Source organism: Mangifera indica, chromosome 19 (genome assembly GCF_011075055.1).
Source record: "Mangifera indica cultivar Alphonso chromosome 19, CATAS_Mindica_2.1, whole genome shotgun sequence".
Taxonomy (NCBI): Eukaryota; Viridiplantae; Streptophyta; class Magnoliopsida; order Sapindales; family Anacardiaceae; genus Mangifera; species Mangifera indica.
The window spans coordinates 5,469,561-5,490,179 of NC_058155.1; the positions used below are offsets into that span (position 1 = coordinate 5,469,561).

The window sequence follows — 20,619 nt, forward strand, 5'->3', positions numbered from 1 at the left end:
GAAGGGATGCGGGTGCGTGAAGGGGTGCAAAAATTTGGAAAAGGGTGTGGGAATTTGGTAAGGGGTGCGAGAATTTGGAAAAGGGTGCGGGAATTTGGTAAGGGATGCGAAAATTTGGAAAAGGTTGCGGGAAAGCTTGCGGGTGCAGGTGCGGGAATGGGTGCAGGAATTTGGTAGAGGGTGCGGGTATGTGGAAAGGTATGGGAATTATAAAATGGGTGGAGGAGATCCCGCACCCCTTTATAATATATCACCCCTTTATAATATATATTAATATATATTATAAAGGGGTGCGGGAGATATGTTTCTCCTGCACCCCTTCTTGCACTTTTTTTCCAAATTCTCGCATCCGCACACTTTCCCGCACCCTTTTCCAAATTCCCGCACACCCCTTCCTGCACCCTTTTTCAAATTCCCGCACTCTTTCCAAATTGTCGCATCCCTTCAAACACCCACTCGGAGAAAATGCATCATTTTGAGAAAAACGTACCGTTTTCATTTTGTAACGGTATAAAAGTATATAAGAATCAATTAATTTATAAAAAATTAATCTGTTTTTCATCTGTAGATTTTATTCATTACAGAAAACTTAATCTTAATGCGTATAATTTGAAACGTAAGTAATTAATCGGTAAAAAATTACGGTAAAAACTGAGAAATTAAATAAGGGGTATTTTTGATATGAAAAATATAATTTACTTAAAAAGGTAAAAAATAAGAATTACTGCTAAAAAAAAGTTTACACGGCAAACCAATTGTCTATTTTAATTAATTTTTTTAAAATTTAATAAATTAATAGATATTTAAATTTTTAAAATTTAATAGATAAAAATTATTTAATTATATAATAATATATATTAAAAATAAATATTTATAATTCTACTGTATTTTGAAACTTTGACGTGATGTACTAGTACATCACAAATTCAATGAACAGAAAGCAGAATTTACAGCACATTAAGAATATGACAAACATTAGTAGCGGACCAACTGAATAATTGACAAATGTTTTGGACAGTTTCCAAGTTTCAATTCTCCCTGTCTTTTCAACAATGTGTTTGATAGGGAAATGTGAGGTTCATTTTATTTGGATAATAATTTATTTATCACAAATTATAACTATTAACGATGTGACATTTTATAATTTTTTATTGTTATAATAATTAACTAATTTAACCCACGTTAATCTTTTTATATTATTTTAACTTTATTTAACGATTAGTCTTATAAATCAATAATTATGTTAAACTGGTATAATTAATGGGGATTAGGGGAATACAAAATCGATTAACCGAATTGGATAACTGGTTTTATAAATCAAATCGAATTTTTAGTTTTATAAAAATTATAAATTAAAATTGAATTATTTTATATATTAATCAATTTATAATTGAATCGAAATTATTGGATAACTGAACCATTTTATACCTCAACTATTTCTATCCATGAAAATTTAATAATACAAATTTAGTGTTGTAAATGCTAGTCAAGGGTTGTATTACTTTGTACAAATTTAGTGTTTTGTATTTGTAGAGTGCTTTGTACAGGGTTTGTTAGTCACAAAATTTCTTTACTAATTAAACTACAATAAAAATTTCCTAGTAGTTGTAAAAAAGATTAAATCAAGACACTAATAAAGTAAGTGAATATTACTTAATTGAAAAATAAATCATTGTTAATGTCGTCGGAAAAAGCAAGATGAATATTGTCAGAAAATGACAAGATAGCTATTGTCGGAAAATGACAAGAGGTTGGTTGTTGAGGTGTGTCGATGAGTGTTTAAATGAGATCTTGTTTTCTCTAACTACGTTTTTTTGGCTTACCCAATGCTTAAGCGGAGATAACTGTTGCTCATATACTCTATCAATAAGAAAAACCAAATAACTTGCATGTTTGGTCATCCAACTATGTCTTTTTCTTGTATTTTTTTTGAATCTGCTACTGCCAGCATTTATTTAATGTCTATTAACAATATAGTTTCTATTTTATTTTTCTAATTTTGTAAATTATTATTTTTCTTTAGAATATTTTGATTGTGAAAAAGTTTAATATTTTCTAAACGGAAAAAATGTTTAAATGATTGATATGACTTCATTTTTATTGATTTAATTGACCAAAAATGTGTGCAATGTAATACTATAACAGAGACTTTGTAAACTTGATAAAAGATCTCTTTTACAGTGCATTCGTTCTTTATCAATCATAACTACGTAGTTAATCATTAACACTAAATAAGTTTGCAAGTTAAATTACAACATCATTAACAAAACGGTTGAGTTGTGATCAATCATAACACAATTTATATTCATCTAAATACGATTTTTATGTCAGTTTTAAATTAATCCTTATAAAGAAATTTTGTTATTTATATACAAAAGAAAATATCAATAAAAATATATTTACTTAATTTTAATTATTTAATAAAAAATTAAATAATATATCAATTAAATAATTTTAAATTAAAAATAAAATAATTTTTAACACATCATACTTAAAGTTGAGTCATATAATATTAACTTCATAGCACAAGTAAACCTAATTAAATAGTTAAAATTGGTTGTCGCTAATTAAATAGTTAAAATTGGTGCATAAAATATTGATTTGACAGCACAAGTATGCTGCCAGCTATCCCCACTCAAATTTTAGCCTGCTCTTAAAAAATTCATTTATAATAATTCAAAAACTCATATCCTCAACAAATTTTACTTTTATTAGAATTGTGATTAAATATAAAAGTAAATATATTATTTTTAATAATAATATTTTAAAATATATAATTTTATTTTTTTCTCAATTTTAAAAATTATATTTCACCTCAAATTTTAATTTTTAAAAGTGACTTCCCTCCCATCCCTCAAAATCCTTTTCTTTTTTTTCATCTCTCCGATTACTAATGGCCACCGATTTCCACTCTCTCTTCTCCTAAGGATGATAAACGATGATGAAAGACAACGTTTGTTATCCAAATCTAAACAACAAAACTTCATCCTTCATCATCTAGACGAGACAAAATATTATCTTATTTAGACGACGAAATATCATTCAAATGACATCTTTGTCGTTTAGACAAAAGTTTTGTCCTTCAAGAAAGAAACCCCATCAAGAGAAAGTGCTATAGAGAGAGAAATGTTGGAGAGGAGTGCCATTGTTGGCTAGAGAAAGTAGTTAGATTTCTAAGATATCAAACCGTAAAAGAAAAAACTGAATTTTTAAACTTTAATATTAAAGAAAAATTATTAATTTTTTAAATAAAAAATAAGATATAATTTTAATTATTTAAATATTATTAATAAAATAATAATTTTATCTTTAATGCTAATAAAAAAACATTTGGGTGTATCACAATTGCCTAAACCGTCGATCGGTATATAAATTTTTCAAATTGCTCTTTTTACCAAAGGTTTGTTAAGGATGTAGACCTTACGCCTGGAAAAAACACTCAAAAAACATGAAAAATTCGAAATTAGTAATTAATGCAGCACGACACGTGGTGTAACTGTGTTGACAAACCAGAGACGAGAAAGATGAATTTTTTTCCTTCTTCATCAATTTTAGCCATTTTCCTTGCACTATATAACAACAACAACAACAACAGCAACAGGTGTCTTCGCACTCAATAAATCCAAACAAATTCTGACCATACAAATCCAATTTACAAAGTATCGCTTTCTTATTGATTGATCTCTATAGTTATTAGCCAAAAGGCTTAAGAAAAAGCTCGCGTTCTTACTTCTTTGCTTGCCGCTGACTCGCCGAGAAGATTGACAACTTACAATCAAATAGAAGCTTCGTTTAGAATCAGACGACTGCACAGTGAGGTACATCTGGTTCTTTTATTATCTGTCATCTTTTGCGTTGATTGTTTTGATCTTTTTGTTTGATCGGTAAGATCTCTTCGTTTTCGTATTAAAAATGTTTTCAAATGGAATCTCACATCGGATTTGGAGTTGAGATGGTGCTTAATATTCTACTTCTGAACTTCACTTTTGCGAATCTGAACTTTCTCTCTTGAGATTTCTGTTGCTCAGAATCAGAATTGACTTAAAAAAATAATTGAAAATCGGTTTAAGTTGGTGAATTTTGTGTTTTGTTTGTTTTTCGTTTTTTTTCTTTTCAGTCATAACGATTTCATGAAGAACTCGGAATTAGGGTTGAATTGTATCATACAAAAAAGATTATCAAAATTGTTTTTGGATTTAACATTATAAATCTAGATTTAAGTTGAGTCAAGCTTAAACTTAAAGTTGAGCATGATTTGCATAGAGTTAAAGTTTGAATTTAAATTTGAATCAAATTTTTTACTAATTAATTATTATAATAATATTATTATAATAATATTATTTTAATATATATTATTTAAAATAATATTATTTTATTTCAAAATTTTTAATTTATGAGTTTCACGAGCTAAATATTTTAAAGTTCAAAATTCTCAAATTTATTTAAATTTAATTTATTTTCAATTCGTTTGAATTAAATTAAATTTAAATTCGAAGCCATAGTTTTAATTATGAATTTTATATTTTGTAAATAATTGCTATTGAAATATATAAAAAAGAAAACATACCCCAAATGAACGAAATTGCTTCTGGAGTAAGATTAATACAGTAAAAAATAATTATTAATTTTGACTAAATTAAAACGGTAAATAATTATGAATTTACTATTATTTTAACTACTAAAAATAAAAGATATGGTAATGAATGAAGATAGTAAAAATAGCAAGCGTAGTCAAGTGTCTATACCTACTGATAAATAAATAACAATTTTCTTAGGGTAAAAGCAAAATTAAATAATAAGGATGCTTCCTTGGTCGGTGACAAGGCATTCATATTAATTTATCTTTACTTTTTAAAAAATTATAAGCTATAGTTTGCTAACATAAACTTTCTATAAAATAACTAACATTGAAATAACAAAAACTGACTAGCCCACAAGTTCACTAGAACGAACCCATCCAATACCCACTTTATTTTATTCATAGAATATAATTAGACGTATAATTTGAAATTACAGGGAAAAAAAGAGTTAATAATTATATTACTTAATCACTCCTTTATACAAAAAAGTCAGTAAAAAGTATTGGGACATTTAATTTTATTATTATTTAAACATTTGTTTTTCAAAGGCCCATGTGATTGAACTTCAATGAAAAGTTATATTAACGGGTCTTAGATACAATTATTTAAAAGAGGGAGAAGGCCTATTTCCCACCCAACTTTTGATGCATTTTCAAATTGGCACCCACGGCAGATGAAAATCCAGTTTTCCCACCCGTGACCAAACTGCCGTCCAATTTTTCAGTTAGGGACAGGGGCAAAATCATCATTTGCTATTTAAAACCTTAAAACTTTTAAATTTTACCGTTTCCCCCCTCTAGGTTTTAAAAACTAATAACTAACATATCCTCAAAGTTTGAAAAGTTTAATTTCACCCCTGGGGTTTGCTCCTTCTTCGGCCACCATCGACGGTCGACGCATTTGACCGATCTCCCATCTCCGACTACAAAGGACGACGAAGGACGACCCTTCATCGCCCAGATCTGGACGATGAAGTGTCGTCCAGATCTGGAAGAACAGACGAAGGACGACGCTTCGTCGTCCTTCGTCGTCGCGTCTTCCAGATGCGACGAGCCACGAAGAGAGAAGAGAAGAGACCTTCGTCGAAGCAGACATCCCAGATCTGGACGACGAGCGACGAAAGGAGGTCTCTTCGTCGCATCGTGCGACGAAGAGATCTCCGTCTCTTCGTCACACCACCGCCGTCTCACCACCGCCGTCGCACCAAGAGAAGGAGGAGGCCGGTGACGACGCCGAAGAAGACGTCGGGAGATGAGGTTGAAGAATGGGGGTGAAATGCTAGTTTTGAAAGTTATGGGGGGCGGCTGTATTTTGAAAAATATGGAAACCCTAGGTTTGGGGGTGAAAATGTTAGTTTTTAAAGTTTAAAAACTTTAGGTAAGGTGAAAATGTTAGTTTCTAAAACCTAAGGGGGGTGAATAGTAAAACCCTCACATCAATTTTGAGAAATTAAATTAAGGGGTATTTTGGTCATTTCATCCAACAAGGGTAAAATGGACATTTTACCCTTATGCAAACAGATATCATCCATTTTAACAGCTCATGGGTGAGAAAACTGGATTTTCATCTGCCGTGAGTGTCAATTTGAAAATGCATCAAAAGATGGGTGGGAAATAGTCCTTCTCCCTTTAAAAGAATTATATAAAACGGATAAAATCTTCTCCAAAACGTTTAAAAAAATGCCAAATCACTATTTGCTACCCAAGGTTTAATACAAAAATAATATATATAGAGTTTTAAAAATCTAAATATTTATCTATGAATTAACTAATATTAAAATTTTTTGATAGAAATATAGATAAAATCGTTATTTTATCATTAAACTCTAAAACCTCAAAAATTTATATAATTTTCTTTCCTTGATTTAGAAAACTAATAATTTTTCACATGATTAAGTTTTAAAAAATTCATTTTTTTTTATAGAGTTTTTTTTCTTTCTCTAACCCCGAAATTCATTCCCACTGATGATCGCCCTTTCTATCATCTTCTCCTCCCATCATTAGCCTTCCCACCATAACAAAGTTATTGAAAGAAGACGAACTGTCTTCATCCGACCATGAAGATAATAGATGTTTGACATTGATCTATTGTCTCCATGGCCTAAAGAGACGAAGATAACATTTTTGTCTCTTCTTTGGACAATGACATCGTCATTCTTGTCCAACCACAGAGACGATCGTCAAACATCGATATCTAATAGGAGAAACAGTTGGTGAAGGTTAGTTGTCGCTTGGAAGGAATATTATCGTTGAAGAAGGAGAAAAAATTAGGGAGGAAATTTTTTTTTTTTTCAAACTTTGAATGAATAAAATGTTAATTTTTTAACTAAGAGGAAAAATGAGATAAATTTTAAATTTTTTAAATTTTTTATTAAATAATATTTTATTTTATACTATTATAAAATGTATCAGATAAATAAATATTTAAATTTTTAAAATTTTATAAATATATATTTAAAAATAAATTAAACCTGTGGTGGAAATAAGTTTTTTAGCCTTAAAAAAAACTCATTCACGATTATACATCATTACAAATAAAATAATAATGTTAAATAACTTAAACAAGTCTGGACAATAATTGCGACAAATAGGAGGAAAGAAAATTAAAACGCGTTTTTGATGACATGGGGTAGATTATGATACAACTATTTAAATACTGATTTCAATAGCTGGCATAAATAAAATAGCAATTTTCCTTTACAAAAAGAAAGATAAGATAAGACTTGACTTTTCAGAGTCTTTCTCACATTTGTACGACGGTGATTTACTTTTGGGAGTGTTGTCGTTGCTTGTTAGTTTAAAAATAAGAAGGGTCATGACAAGATAAAACATGGTTAAATAAATTTGAAGTTAGAGAAAGTTAAACAGTCGTGCTATTCAATCCTTTTTTTTTTGTCAAATTACTTTCTAGTAATGTTAGATTTGAATTACGTTAAATTTGAGTTTTAGAGTTATTTAAATTTAATTTAATTTAAGTTTAAATTTAGTGAATTCCTCTCAAACTAAGTTTAAGTTCAGTTATAATTAAAATAATATAATTTTAATATTTATTAATCATAATAATATCAATTTTGTTGTTTCGAATAAATTTACAGGGACTCACAAATCAAATAAACCAAACATTTTTAAACTCAAGTTTGATAGCTCTACACTCCACATGATTGAACTTGTTACAAATCCAACTGTAGTTTGTATAAATATATTAATTAAATAATGAAAGTTTTCAATCGGGTGAGTGAATGTATTCCGCTTTTGTATTAAAGTGTCATTATAATATCAATAAAATTATATTTATAATTTTTATGCATAATTTTGTATATAAATAATAATATATTATTATATAATTAAATATTATTTTATTTTTAATTTTTAATTATATTTAATTATTTAATTATATAATAATATATTATTATTTATGTATAAAATTATATATATAATATTATTTTTATAATATTTATAGTTAAAAATAATATAATAACATTAAATAAAGAAAACTCGTTTGGGGTCAATAGATTGGGATACGCTACCCTACGACTATTTTCCTCAAAAAAAAAAAAGAAAAAAAAAGAAGGTTTCAATTTCAGACAGCCTTTTTTGCACTTTTGTGATGTCTGTTACTAGTTTTGAGACATCCTTGTTGGTGGCTAAGAAAGCAATTTTCTTATTAAGGGTTTTAATTTTTGGCTGTTTTTCTAAATTCTGCGATGTCGCTTGCAAGCTGTAATTTAGGGTGTCAATCCGATCTCCACAGTCCTTTTTGTCCCACACGGCAATTATAAGATTTAGTATATATAACAATAGTGAAAAGGCAGACATGGATGGAACCAAAAGTCTGCACGTACATCACATGTGATAGCGATAAATCAACCAATCATGATTCCCCATATCACAGCCGTCTATTTAGTGCCCCACCTCCCTGGCCCCTGCTCATCTAAATCGATGAGAAATTTTTATGTTAAACTTATTTTCTTTTTTACCTAGTCAAGCAAAATTGTATTTAATCACTTTAATGTGAATTTATTAGGTGGGTTTTGAGTTCTTTTTTTTTTTTTCAATTATTATACTAAGTTTAATTTTAAGATATAAACTTTCTATATTTTGATAAAGCTATTAAAAATAAAATTATGATTAAGGCTTATAATTTTTCCATACAAAAAAGAGTATTGAAAATGAGAAAAAAGAAAATAAGTTAATTTCAAAATTGAGTTTATATGACAATAAAGATGTGTCGTTTATGAAAATAGAAAAAAAATAGAAATAAAAGTTTGAAAGTGATGGCTGGTTGATGCTAGAATTGCAATCGAACCGATTAGAATATCGTTTGACTTGAATTTAATTAAATTGCATAAAAATAAAGCTTAAACTCAAATTTGTTAAATTAGAAAGTTTTTTGCTCGAGCTTAGGATATGAATAACTAACTTAAGTTTAATTCAAAAAATTTATTTAAATTATATAATTTATATATTTGTTAATTATTTTTATCTTTAAGGTTAGAAAAAAAATATTTTAGGAATTTAAATATAAGGTTATAAATTTTTAAAAATTTATTCATATTATATTTAAATTTGTAAATTTATTAAACTGGTAGCAATAAACTCAGGTTCAGCATAAAGGTTGAATTGAAGACACTTAGATTCGAGGTTAACTCAAATCAATAATAATCAAATCAGCTCTTGAAAGGTTTGTCGCATTCGTGGGGATGGTGGGTCAATTTTTCATGAATCATAATGACATTTTTTGTGTTGAAAGTCTTAATAATTAAAACCTGTGGATATGGTCATATTCTTATTAACTATTATAGAAATAGACAGAAATGTTGAATTTTATAAACATGGAATCCTAAGTTGGGCATTGCTGTCTCTCTGACACATGGGTTGATTTTGACTCCTACTGCTAGAATCAGCGGGGCTTCATTTAGGAGCCTTCTGACATTCGCTTGTCTGAGACTAACGGCACGTCCTTTAAAAGGACTATGTTTTGGCCCCTGTGGTAGTTCAATTTCAAAATAGGGAAAAGGATTATGTTCCACTCAATTTTTAGCTCAATCTCAAACTTATATCTATAAAAGATGCAACACGCAAACTTTCACCTATGATCAAACTTTTGTTAAATTTTTCTGTTAAAGAAAAGGGTAAAATAATTATTTTACTGTTTATATTAAAGTTATAAAGTTTATTATTTTTCACTCTCCCAATATATTAGAAATTAATATTTCATTTTTACCTAAAGTTTTTAAACTTTGAAAAGTAACATTTTCACCCCCAAACTTAGGTTTTTCATATTTTTTAAAACTCAAGCACCTTTCATAAGTTTAAAAAACAACAGTTTCACCCCCACTCTTTAACTTCATCTTTCGGCGTTGTCTTCTACATCATCTTCAATCTCCTCCTTCTTCTGGTGCAACGACAGTAGTGCGATGAAGAGATCTTCATCTCCTCGTCGTATGATGCGATGAAGAGAGAAGATGACGAAGGACAACGCTTTGTTGCCCTTTGTCACTTGTCGCATCGTCTAGACGTGACTACGAAGCGTTGTTGTTTGCATGTTCTTTCAGATCTAGATGACATTTCGTCGTCTAGATCTGGGCAATGAAGGTTCGTCCTTTATAGCCAAAAAAGGGAGATCAGTGGAAAGCGTTGGTCGTTGGTGGTGGCCGGAGAAGGAAACAAACCCTAAGGGTGGAATCTGAACTTTACAAACTTGGAAGATGAGTTGAAGTGTTAATTTTTAAAACTCAGAGGGAGGAATGATAAATTTTTAAAGTTTTAAAGTTTATAAGTAATATAATGATTTTACCCCTATCTCTAATTGAAAATTTGGACGATTGTTTGGTCATGGGTGGGAGTTTTGACTTTTCATCTCCTGTGGGTGTAACTTTGAAATTTGGCTAAAATTTGGGTGGGAAATAGTCCTTTTCATTTTTCAAAATAATATTTATAATATTTTAAAGATTTAAATATTCATTTTATAAATTAATTTTAATTAAAAATATTAAAAATAAAAATAAAATCATCATTTCATTATTAAGTTCTAATCCTAAAAAATTGTATCATTTTTTCTTTATAATATGAAAAACTAACAATTTCTCTATAAAATTAAGTTTTAAAAATTTATCATTTCTTTATAAAGTTTGAAAATCTTTTTCAACTAATAAATTTAATGAGTCATTGGTGGTCAGAATGACAAAAGGACGACGAAACATTGTTCCTCTAGACGTCAAAGGACAATATTTCATTGTTTAGACACTAAAGGATGACATTTTGTTATCCAAATGAAGCATCATCTCTAGATCGACAATGCTTTTGGATGATGAAATATTATCGATTTGGACGACGTTCTCCACTCTCCATTGTCTAGATCGACAACGTTTCATCATCTAGTACTGTTGTCAATCTAAATATGAGACAAAGTGTTGTTTTTCGGTGTTTGAACGATGGACAACACTTTATTATTCAAACACCATCCTCCTATTGTCTTGACCACCGACGATTCATTGAATTTATTAGTTGGAAAAAATTTTCAAACCCTACGAGAGAAATGGTAATTTTTAAAATTTAATTTAAAAAAATTGTTAATTTTCTAAACTATAAAAGTAACATAATATAGTTTTGTAGGGTTTTAGAATTTAGTGGCAAAATAACTATTTTACTTTTATTTCAAACAAAAAATTTCAACAAAAATTAATTAATGAATAAGTATTTAGGTTTTTAAACTAACAGAGGTGCTATTTTAAGCTTGAGCTAAAATTTGACATTTTTTACACTAATTTAGCTTTTGTGACATTTTTTAATATTATTCATAGTGTTCATATCCAACTATTTTTCTTGTAATTAAAATTGTCACATAACTTGTTATATTATTATTCATGTGACAAATAAATAATTATTTAAGATATAATTAATATTATCTAACTTCCCATATCTCTATTTTTTTCTTTTCATCACAAGATTTTGGAATCACTTTGTTAAATTCACTAATTAGATTTTAACTTTTGTTTAGTCCCTAATGCAGAGTGAATTGCATTCATGTAGTTGATTATGCCCCCAAATCACAATTATTTGCAGATGTTGTCAATAATTACTAATTAATCAGCCAGAGTGGGGCGCCTTCTTTTTCTGTCTAAAGAATGATTTCTTGTCATTGAAATAATATAAATTACAAAACAATAGACTTGACAGCCACTTTTAGAAAGTACTCTTAAAAAAAAAAAGAAGGGAAATTCGTGTGCCCCGTATTCAAAACTTGGTTTGAATATACTGATATTAAATTAAAGTTTTCATTCGATAATTTTGATTGATATCAATTTATTTTTTTATGATATAATTTATCTAATCAATAATATAGTTTACTCTATTGACTTGTCTTGATATTACACATCAATTTGAATTTGACATTATAGATTAAATCTGAGTTCGAATTGATTGTAAGATTAGTTCAATTTAATTTATATTAAATCAACTGTAATTTCTATAGTTTTCAATATCTTTATCGTTTCGGATGCGGGGCATTTTTTTTATCAAGTAATTAACAAAGTATTATAGGTAATATGAATAACAAATTTTTATTTTTAGATTTCTGTTTTTCAGAAAATGATAATAAAATGAAAAGCTTTTAAAGTTGGTCTAAACGATATGCCACTTGGGCCGTCCATTCCATCAGGATCACAAGTCAGCCGTTTGATGAAGTATCCCAAGTCTTGGTCAATAATATTTTGGTTTCGAATTATAGTCAATTTGAACAATATTTATAAATAATATTACTTCAAACTATTGAGAATTTAACATAATCATCTTTCCCTGATAATTATCTTTATAATATTTTTCGTCACATATAAGGAAATTTTATACATAAATATAAATATAATTTTAATAAATTTTAATTGTAATTTTTAATAATATAAGTTATTTTATATTATTAAAAAAAATCGATATAAATATAAATTACACAGGAGCCGTTATTTTCGAGGACACGGTTAGTTATTTCTTCTTCTTCTTCTTCTTCTTCACATTAGTAAGTTTCAACTGCTTTCTCTTCGTTTTCATTTTCATTCATTGTCTTCATCTTCTTCATTACACGAATCTCTCTGCTCTTACTGTCTTCTGCAGCCATGAAGCCTAAACACAGCTCAAAGCCCCAGCCAGAGGTATTTACTTTCTCAATCTCTCTCTTTCTTTTCATGCTTTTTAATGCTTTTTACACTTCTTTTTCAGTTTACTTTTAGTTTTTTTTTTTTTTTAATATTTCGGATTACTGAGAGAGACTTTGCAGAGAAGTTGGGCTGAACTCTGTTGTTGTTTGGATTATTGCTCGTGCCTGCAGCTCTTTTGGCCTCGAGTTGTCCTGCGTAAGTGGTTCAACATCACCGCTAAAGACTCTGATTACAGTGCTGACACCGACGAAGAAGACGACTATCTTGATGCTGATTCCAACACTGAAGGTTAGAGTTTTAACCCCACTTGGTTTTATTTTGTTTATGTTTGTAATTTGCCAAAAGTTTGAATTTTTATGGGTTGCGCTATTTATTTTCTTGAAGTGCTTTGTTTGAGTTTTATGGATTCCCTTTTGGGTTTGTGGCTAAATGTGAAGTGGATTTTGCAGAAATTGGGCAATCAAGGCTCAGAGTTAACAAAGAGGAGGATGCCGAAGTTGACCCTAATGGTAAATTTTATGGTGCACTGTTGAAAATTTCGGATACTTGAGTTATCTAAGAAAGTTGTGGGAATTTCTGGGTTACTTGAGAGCAGGAAAGGATAAAAAAAGAAGATTATATTCACTGAATTATGAATTGTGGATAACATAGCCCTGCCTTTGTCTATTGCCGGCCGTCTTGAAGTCTACATATGGTTTGCGTATTTTGTTAATGATTAACTAGGAGTTCACTTGACTAATACTTTGTTGAATGAGTCACTAAAGTTAGGTACTTAAGCATCTCTCTCTCTCTCTCTCTCTCTATATATATATATATATATATATATTATTTAGCTAGTGGAGGAATTAAATAAAGTATTCTAGCTGCCTTTTTTTGGTGATTGGCTATTATAGTCTTTCTGTTTTTCTTTATAATTTCATGCTTAAAATTGGAGATACTCGGATGTCGTACATTTGGAAAGATAATTAGAGCTACCTCATGGAAATGGAAACATCCTGTAGCATTAGGCAAGACTCAGTCTGTTGACAAAAGTAAAAAAAGAAAAGAATAATATGACTGAGCTTGAAAATACATTTCAATTTAATTTTTCACCAGACTATGATTTTTAGAACTGACTTTTTCTTCAAAGGTTATGAAATTTATGACTGTTATAACCAATCCAAGCGGTTTACATTATGTCACCATTTCCCTTTTGTCAAAATTTTGTTAATTCTTCCTCATTCTTAATTAAGGCTACAAATGATTTTTGCCAATCCAAAGTTTACGCTTAAGTCTAAATAAACAGAATGAGAAGTTAACATGTACTATTTGCTTCATTTTTCTACTCATATGTAGTGTGAATTTTAGGGACTTCAGATCCTTTTCCAAGGTTAAGAAGACGAAAGTCAGAAACTTTCAGGGCACAATATATAAATACAAAGGAACTCAGGTATGATGCTCCTCCCTTAATGATTTGCCATAGCAAAACCAGATAATGGATGCGACATTTGGCCACTGCCGAATGCGCTAATCTACAACTACTATCAATCAAACCTTTAGCCTGTGTTTGATTTTCAATTACTTTTCCTTCCTAGAATATGCGTGGGTACATGGAATGTTGGAGGCAATATTCCAACAGATGACCTTGATATTGATGATTGGGTAGATATCAATGACCCTGCTGACATCTATGTGCTTGGGTAAGCATTTGTTTCTTTGACATGTGTTCTGAACTTCCTCTGGTGGCTGAATTTACACATAAATTATACACTGCCATACTATTTTAATTAATAGCATTATAAATTTAACACGCTGTCTAAGATGATTTCTGTTATATATTCTTCTAACCCGTTTTACATGTTGAAGTGGGCTAAGTTTTGAATATTATATATGGTCTATGTCTATAGTCTTCAGGAGATTGTACCATTAAATGCTGGGAATATATTTGGTGCTGAAGACAGCCGTCCTGTTCAAAAGTGGGAAAACGTTATTCGTGACACATTAAGTAGAATAAGGCCTGCCTCTTCCAAGCTTAAATCTTTCAGTGATCCTCCTTCTCCATCCAAGTTCAAGCCTGCTGATGATATCCCAGACATAGAAGAGGAAGTATTGCTTGAAAGCGATAGTGATGTCGGTGAGGAAGTTTATCCATTGGATGAAGAAACCAAAAGTTTTGATGAAGTCAAGGAGGAACCGGACATGGCAGCTTCATACTCTATGCTTGGTGCTAAAGTAGACATGCCTGTAGGACAAGATATACAGAAGCAATTTTCTTCTCCAAAAAAGTTAGACAGGTTAAATTGTTTGCGAACAGAAGATAGTGAAGGAAATGTAGAAGCTCTGTCAGTGCAAAACAAGCACAGGTTAACTAAAATGCTTAGTGGGTCAGAAAGGATTGGCTTGTGCTGGCCAGAACCTCCACTAAATTTGGTAAATCAAAATGTTTTAGAGAGACCAAATTCCTTCAAATCTATAAAATCTTTCAAAACAGCCAAATCTTTGAGGGCATATAGTTCTTTCAAGTCGGTCATGAATGACAGGTCATCAGGGATAGCTTTGCTTGCTGAAATTGACCTGGAAAGCCTCATGAAGCGAAAAAGAAGGTCTTCATATGTAAGGATAGTCAGTAAGCAGATGGTTGGGATTTTTATCACAGTATGGGTGCGTAGGAGCTTGCGTAGGCATATTCAAAATGTGAGGGTGTCAACAGTTGGTGTTGGTGTAATGGGCTACATTGGTAACAAGGTATCATTCTTATTCTACTGTTACATCACTTTTTGTAAATAATTATCTGATTGCTAGACCCTAGGGGTTAGCTTAAGTGGTTTAGCTTAAGGACCCCGTTGTGAAGGGCTAGGGTTTAACTAGCATGATTTTTCTCTTATGTGAAAAACTTGAACTGATTAATTTATGACCGAATAGTGAGGTGCAATAACAAAACAAAACCTTGAATTACTTGACACCCGGGGTTTTCTTGTCCAGCGAAGTTGGGTAGGTTTTCCCGCTTTCTGGTAAAAAAAAAAAAAAATCTGATTACTATTCTGTCAACCTGGAATTGTCAGAATATAATTATTTCACTGTGCTTAATTAGGTTGTGGCTGACTATATAAATGTTCATGAGTTTCTTGAGACTCACATATCATACAAACTCTCTGATGCTCAAGATTAAAAATTCATATCCCATATAAAGGCCAGACAGGATATGTGTTTGAAACAACTCAGTGTTCATAGAAGTCGGCCCAAGTACTTTTGTAGGTATTCTGTGTAGGTGACTTTTGCAAAAATGGGAGCTAAAATTATTGAATTTTCTTCAATAAAAGACTATATCTAATTTGAATTTTAGTGGTTAAGTTCATAGAAGTTAGTATTTTATTAATCTCACACATTGTTGTATGAGAGATAATTTGCTTATTATTGGTGCTTCTTCACATACAAATATATGGTGGCATCTGCTTCCAATGGCTTAAAATCTATTATTCTTCATCTTTGTTGTAAAATAATGCAGGAATTCATTAAATTTTAATTTGAGATGTTTGATTTCCTTTTGAGTTTCTTTTAAATGAAAAAATTTATCTTTCAGAAAGAATGACATGATTTCAATTTTCCAGGGGTCAATATCTGTCAGCATGTCCATATATCAGACACTATTTTGTTTTATATGTGCTCATCTAACATCAGGTGAAAAAGAGGGAGATGAACAGAAAAGAAATGCAGATGTATATGAAATACTTCGAAGAACTCGCTTCTATTCTCAATCTGAAATTGGACTTCCCAAATGCATCTACGATCATGAGTGAGTATATTGGCATCACATTATGTTTTCAATTGGCTTCTCTTCACTGTATTGTGCTTTCATCAAGTTCTGTCATCTCCTTCACTCTGTATTTTTTTAGATTTGTGAGACTTAAGTCAATTTATATCTGCATGTCCAATACAATCATCAGTATATATAAGCATCAAAAGTATAAATAGGTCTATTTTTTGACATTTTAGTGACCCACCGTGCAAATATAAATATCAGGAGTTTAAATAAATATTTGTTGTAGAATTTGCCTTCCCACATCTTATGTGATATTCCAAAATGATGCTAATTTTAGAAACAAGTTTACAGTCTTAGAGACACATGTTTACAATTGAATCTTTACAAATAGAAGAATTAGAAAAAAAAAAAAAAAGACTAGGCATCAGAGTTGGAAAATTTGCTGAAATATGCTCTTAGATATTCTTATCTATTTAGCGAAAAGCTTCAAAATGATAGAAATATGTCAAACATTAATGTAATGTCATTACTACTTATTCCCTGATTTTGAATAAGTTGTTGGTAAATTGTAAACCAAAATATTGATAATATGTATCATATTGATCATTATTTAGTTAATGTACACTTTAGATATATTACGTTGAAGCATGATGTACTTTAGGTGGCAATGCTATGTCCAAGGCCATTTCCTTCTAGTCCATTCGTTAATCTCCCCTGCATGAGTATGGGCTTCCACTGCTATGTTACGTCATAAGTTTTGGTTTAATATTTTATAGAAGACTGAAATGCTTTATAAATGGTGTCATACTCTGTTGATTTCCAGCCAATTGAACTTGAGTGCACCATATTAATCTTCTCATTTGTTTGGATTTTCCTTTCCTTCTGAAGGTGGTTATGCCTTTAATGTAATACTACATTTTCATTTGTCAAGATAGATTACAAACAATTCCTACTTATATTGAAGACCACTTACAGTAGCATTACTTTTGGATTTCTTGCTAATTTATCATTCTCACATCTTTGTTATGGAACATTTATTTTTCCCTTGTCAACTTGACTTTGCTCTTTGTTTTGGGATTAAATCTTCATCTCGAGAAAGAGAAAAATGTTTACAAAATAAATCTATTTCTTTTGCAGAAGAATAATTTGGCTGGGTGACCTGAATTATCGCATCAATTTGCCATATGAGAAAACAAGAGAACTTATCTCCAAGAAGGATTGGTCAAAGCTGATGGAGAAAGACCAGGTAGCTTGGTAACATTCTGTTAGTTGGAATTACTGGAAATATTGTCACATCAGTTCAGACATTCACTGTAAAGTGGAAAAGTCTCATAATTGTTTATCATATTATAAACTTTCTATTGGTGTATATTGGTAACCATGTAAGTCCCCCTCGATGATTCTTGATCAAATTGCTGTGGAATCTTCTAGTCTTTGTCAACTCTTAGGAGATCTAAAGAATGGCCTAGTTGATACCAAATGGTTTGGATTTGTGCGTATATTTTTACAAGTTTCATAGGAGTTTCACTTGCATCTCTTTTCTGCTATTCTTTTTAAATTTTTTTTCTGGCCTTGGTGAAAATAAATTACACAGTTCATAATTACCTTGAGTTGGTTTCTTGCTTTCTTGCTATTCCAAAGAGCAGTAAGGCATCCAGTCTCATGATGCATAGAGGAACCTCTTATCGCATAAGCTTTTTCTTCTATTCTTCTTCTGTGAACTATAAGATTCTGATTGTATATTCTTTTTCTATATTTTGCGGAATCACATGCAGGAAATTTTTTTTGTATTTGTTGATATGTGATGAAATTGTTTTATGTGGGTTGTCATCATTTATAGACGCAAAAGAAGGTTATTGGTTAATTCCGCAGTCTACATGTTTGATTATTTTGGAATCATTTGACCATAACTCCTTTATTCATAAAGAATTCTTAGACCTGAAGACATTGTGTATGTGTACGCGCGTGCGTGTGTATGTCTTAATCTCTTACTCCCTTAACATAATTACTTTTGTAAATGTAGCACACACAGCAGAATTAAAATTTGGTTTTTGTTTTAAAAGATAAATTCCATAGCCAACCATCTTTGGTGCATTTAGGTATATTTGATGTTGCATTAATATAAATGGTACTTTTTTATTGACAGCTTATACGAGAACTGAGGAGAGGTCATCCATTTGATGGATGGTATGAGGGGACTTTAAATTTTCCACCAACATATAAATACGAATTAAGCTCAGGAAAGTACTACGGAGAGGATCCAAAGGCTGGGAGGCGGACTCCTGCTTGGTAAGCTTTTGCAGATCTTATGTACTCCAAGGGGTCCCTTCCCCTTTTGCCCATTTCCATTTTTGTGTTTGCTTACTTATCTTCTCTTAATGCATCATTTGTGAAATGAGAATAGTCTTTTTAACAAATAGTAGTATGAAATTCAATCATGTATCTAATATAGTTTATCTTTAATGCCTTCTATGATTTGACATTCATATTGCTTTAGAACGATGTTTACTCTTGAGACTTTCCCCAAGAATCTTGTTCGGGATTTGGAGAAATTTGATTCTTCTGACCAAATCTAAAACTGTTGCACACTATAGGTTATAAGATACTGTTTAGGCCAGTCTTAACTCATTCATTATTAAGATACTAATCATACCTTATTGTTCTGTTCAAGATGATAAGTCGATTATTTTTATGATTAGTTTCTTTTCAAAACTTACTGTGATTTGCTTTCATCATTTTAGGTGCGACCGCATTCTTTCCTATGGTAAGGGAATGAGGCTACTGAAATACAAAAGGGCTGAACTTAAATTATCTGATCATCGTCCTGTGACCGCCACATATATGGCAGAGGTTGAAGAATTTTCCCACAAGAAGCTACAACGTGCTCTGACAATCACGGATGCTGAAATTGAAAATGAGGAAGTCATAGCCGACCTGGTGGGCATTGATGTTGGATTGAGCAACTTGAGACTAGATCTGGTGAGTGAAACTTCAGCCAACTTCAACCAGGTCCCTTTTACATATTATGTTTATTATGTATCCATTCTGCTGCAGGTAGATTAACCAATGGCAGAACTTGCAGGAGGCGTTGGATTTGGATGAGCTTAGCGATGGATTCATTTGATTTTTTTTCATTTATTCGGTTAAGATATATGTATATTGCAGATGTTGTGTGGATGTATAGTAGCTGTTGTGTTCCTTACATTTAGAGTTGATGTCTGTAAATGAATGTCTGTAAAGTTCACTGGGTAGCATTTCCAGGCAGCCTTTGGTAATTGCACTGAAGTTGAAACTAGTCTTGTTAAAACAGGACAGGTTGTTGCTTTTGTGAGATGGTGTAATTGCAATATGCTTTGGTTGATGTTTCTGATAGAGCAGAGCCGTATTCCCACGCATTTAAACAAAATATGCTTTGAAAGTGATACTTAGTGTGCCTTGTTGGACAGACTACCATGATTTTATTACTCTAATTTTAATATAAGTACTGCTAACTTTGTGTACAAATAATGACGTATTATAACGTGATTAAATAATAAAAAACTAAAAATAAAATAATATTTATTCATATGATGATATATTATTGTTTATATATAAAATTGTATATACAATTTTATTGTGGGGCTTTTGATTCAAGCTACTCAAAGGACAAGTAATCTATTTTTTAAATGGCCAAAGGACGTATTCCCACCCAAAGATTGCTCATCTATCAATTTTTCATTTTTTAACTTTAAAAAACTCTTTAACCCACTTATGAGATATTAAATCTGTTAGTTTTAAGGGTAAATTAGTCATTTTATCTAGAATATTAAAAATAAAATAAAATTGTATCTCATTTTTCTCCCTAAACTTTAAAAAACAATAATTTTCTTTTAAACCAAGGTTTAAAAAACAACACTTCCCCCTTTAAGGTTTACTCTTCAATTTTCGGGCACTCTTCCAATGTCATTTTCGATGATCTCTCTCTCCAGATGGTTGTCTCCCTCTGGCAGTTTCTCCTTCCTCCGGTTGGTGATTCAAGTCAAGAAGACGAGAGTCCTTGTCTCTTTGCCTTGAATCATTAGCCGAAGGAGGGAGAGAACACATCTAGAGGGAGAGATTGTTGGAGGAGTGGTTGAAGATTGAAGGGTAAACCCTAGGAGAGAAACTATTGT

General features: G+C 30.7%; 1 protein-coding gene across 5 annotated transcripts; it reads left to right on the plus strand.

Moving 5' to 3' along the window:
* The first annotated feature begins 3,614 nt into the window (after window positions 1-3,614).
* LOC123203394 (type IV inositol polyphosphate 5-phosphatase 3-like) lies at window positions 3,615-19,833 on the plus strand. 5 transcript variants are annotated; one of them, XM_044619752.1, is made up of 12 exons: window positions 3,615-3,818; window positions 12,686-12,723; window positions 12,849-13,017; window positions 13,179-13,238; window positions 14,077-14,158; window positions 14,304-14,408; window positions 14,616-15,453; window positions 16,317-16,501; window positions 17,606-17,714; window positions 18,615-18,757; window positions 19,210-19,447; window positions 19,551-19,833. In XM_044619752.1, the coding sequence occupies exons 2-12, from the start codon at window positions 12,688-12,690 to the stop codon at window positions 19,590-19,592; spliced, it is 2,007 nt and encodes a 668-aa protein (XP_044475687.1). In that variant the 5' UTR covers window positions 3,615-3,818; window positions 12,686-12,687; the 3' UTR covers window positions 19,593-19,833. The 5 variants fall into 5 exon arrangements, with proteins under 5 accessions (XP_044475687.1, XP_044475688.1, XP_044475689.1 ...); XM_044619753.1 differs by having other exon boundaries at window positions 14,086-14,158; XM_044619754.1 differs by having other exon boundaries at window positions 3,616-3,818; window positions 19,523-19,833.
* The last annotated feature ends 786 nt before the right edge of the window (window positions 19,834-20,619 follow it).

What these genes read in the sequence shown, in the direction of transcription:
- LOC123203394 (XM_044619752.1), top strand. Translation starts at nt 12,688, where the DNA reads ATGAAGCCTAAACACAGCTCAAAGCCCCAGCCAGAG. An exon ending in TGCTGATTCCAACACTGAAG is followed by an intron (nt 13,018 to 13,178) that starts GTTAGAGTTTTA and finishes TGGATTTTGCAG; the next exon opens with AAATTGGGCAATCAAGGCTC. An exon ending in GGGAGGCGGACTCCTGCTTG is followed by an intron (nt 18,758 to 19,209) that starts GTAAGCTTTTGC and finishes TCATCATTTTAG; the next exon opens with GTGCGACCGCATTCTTTCCT.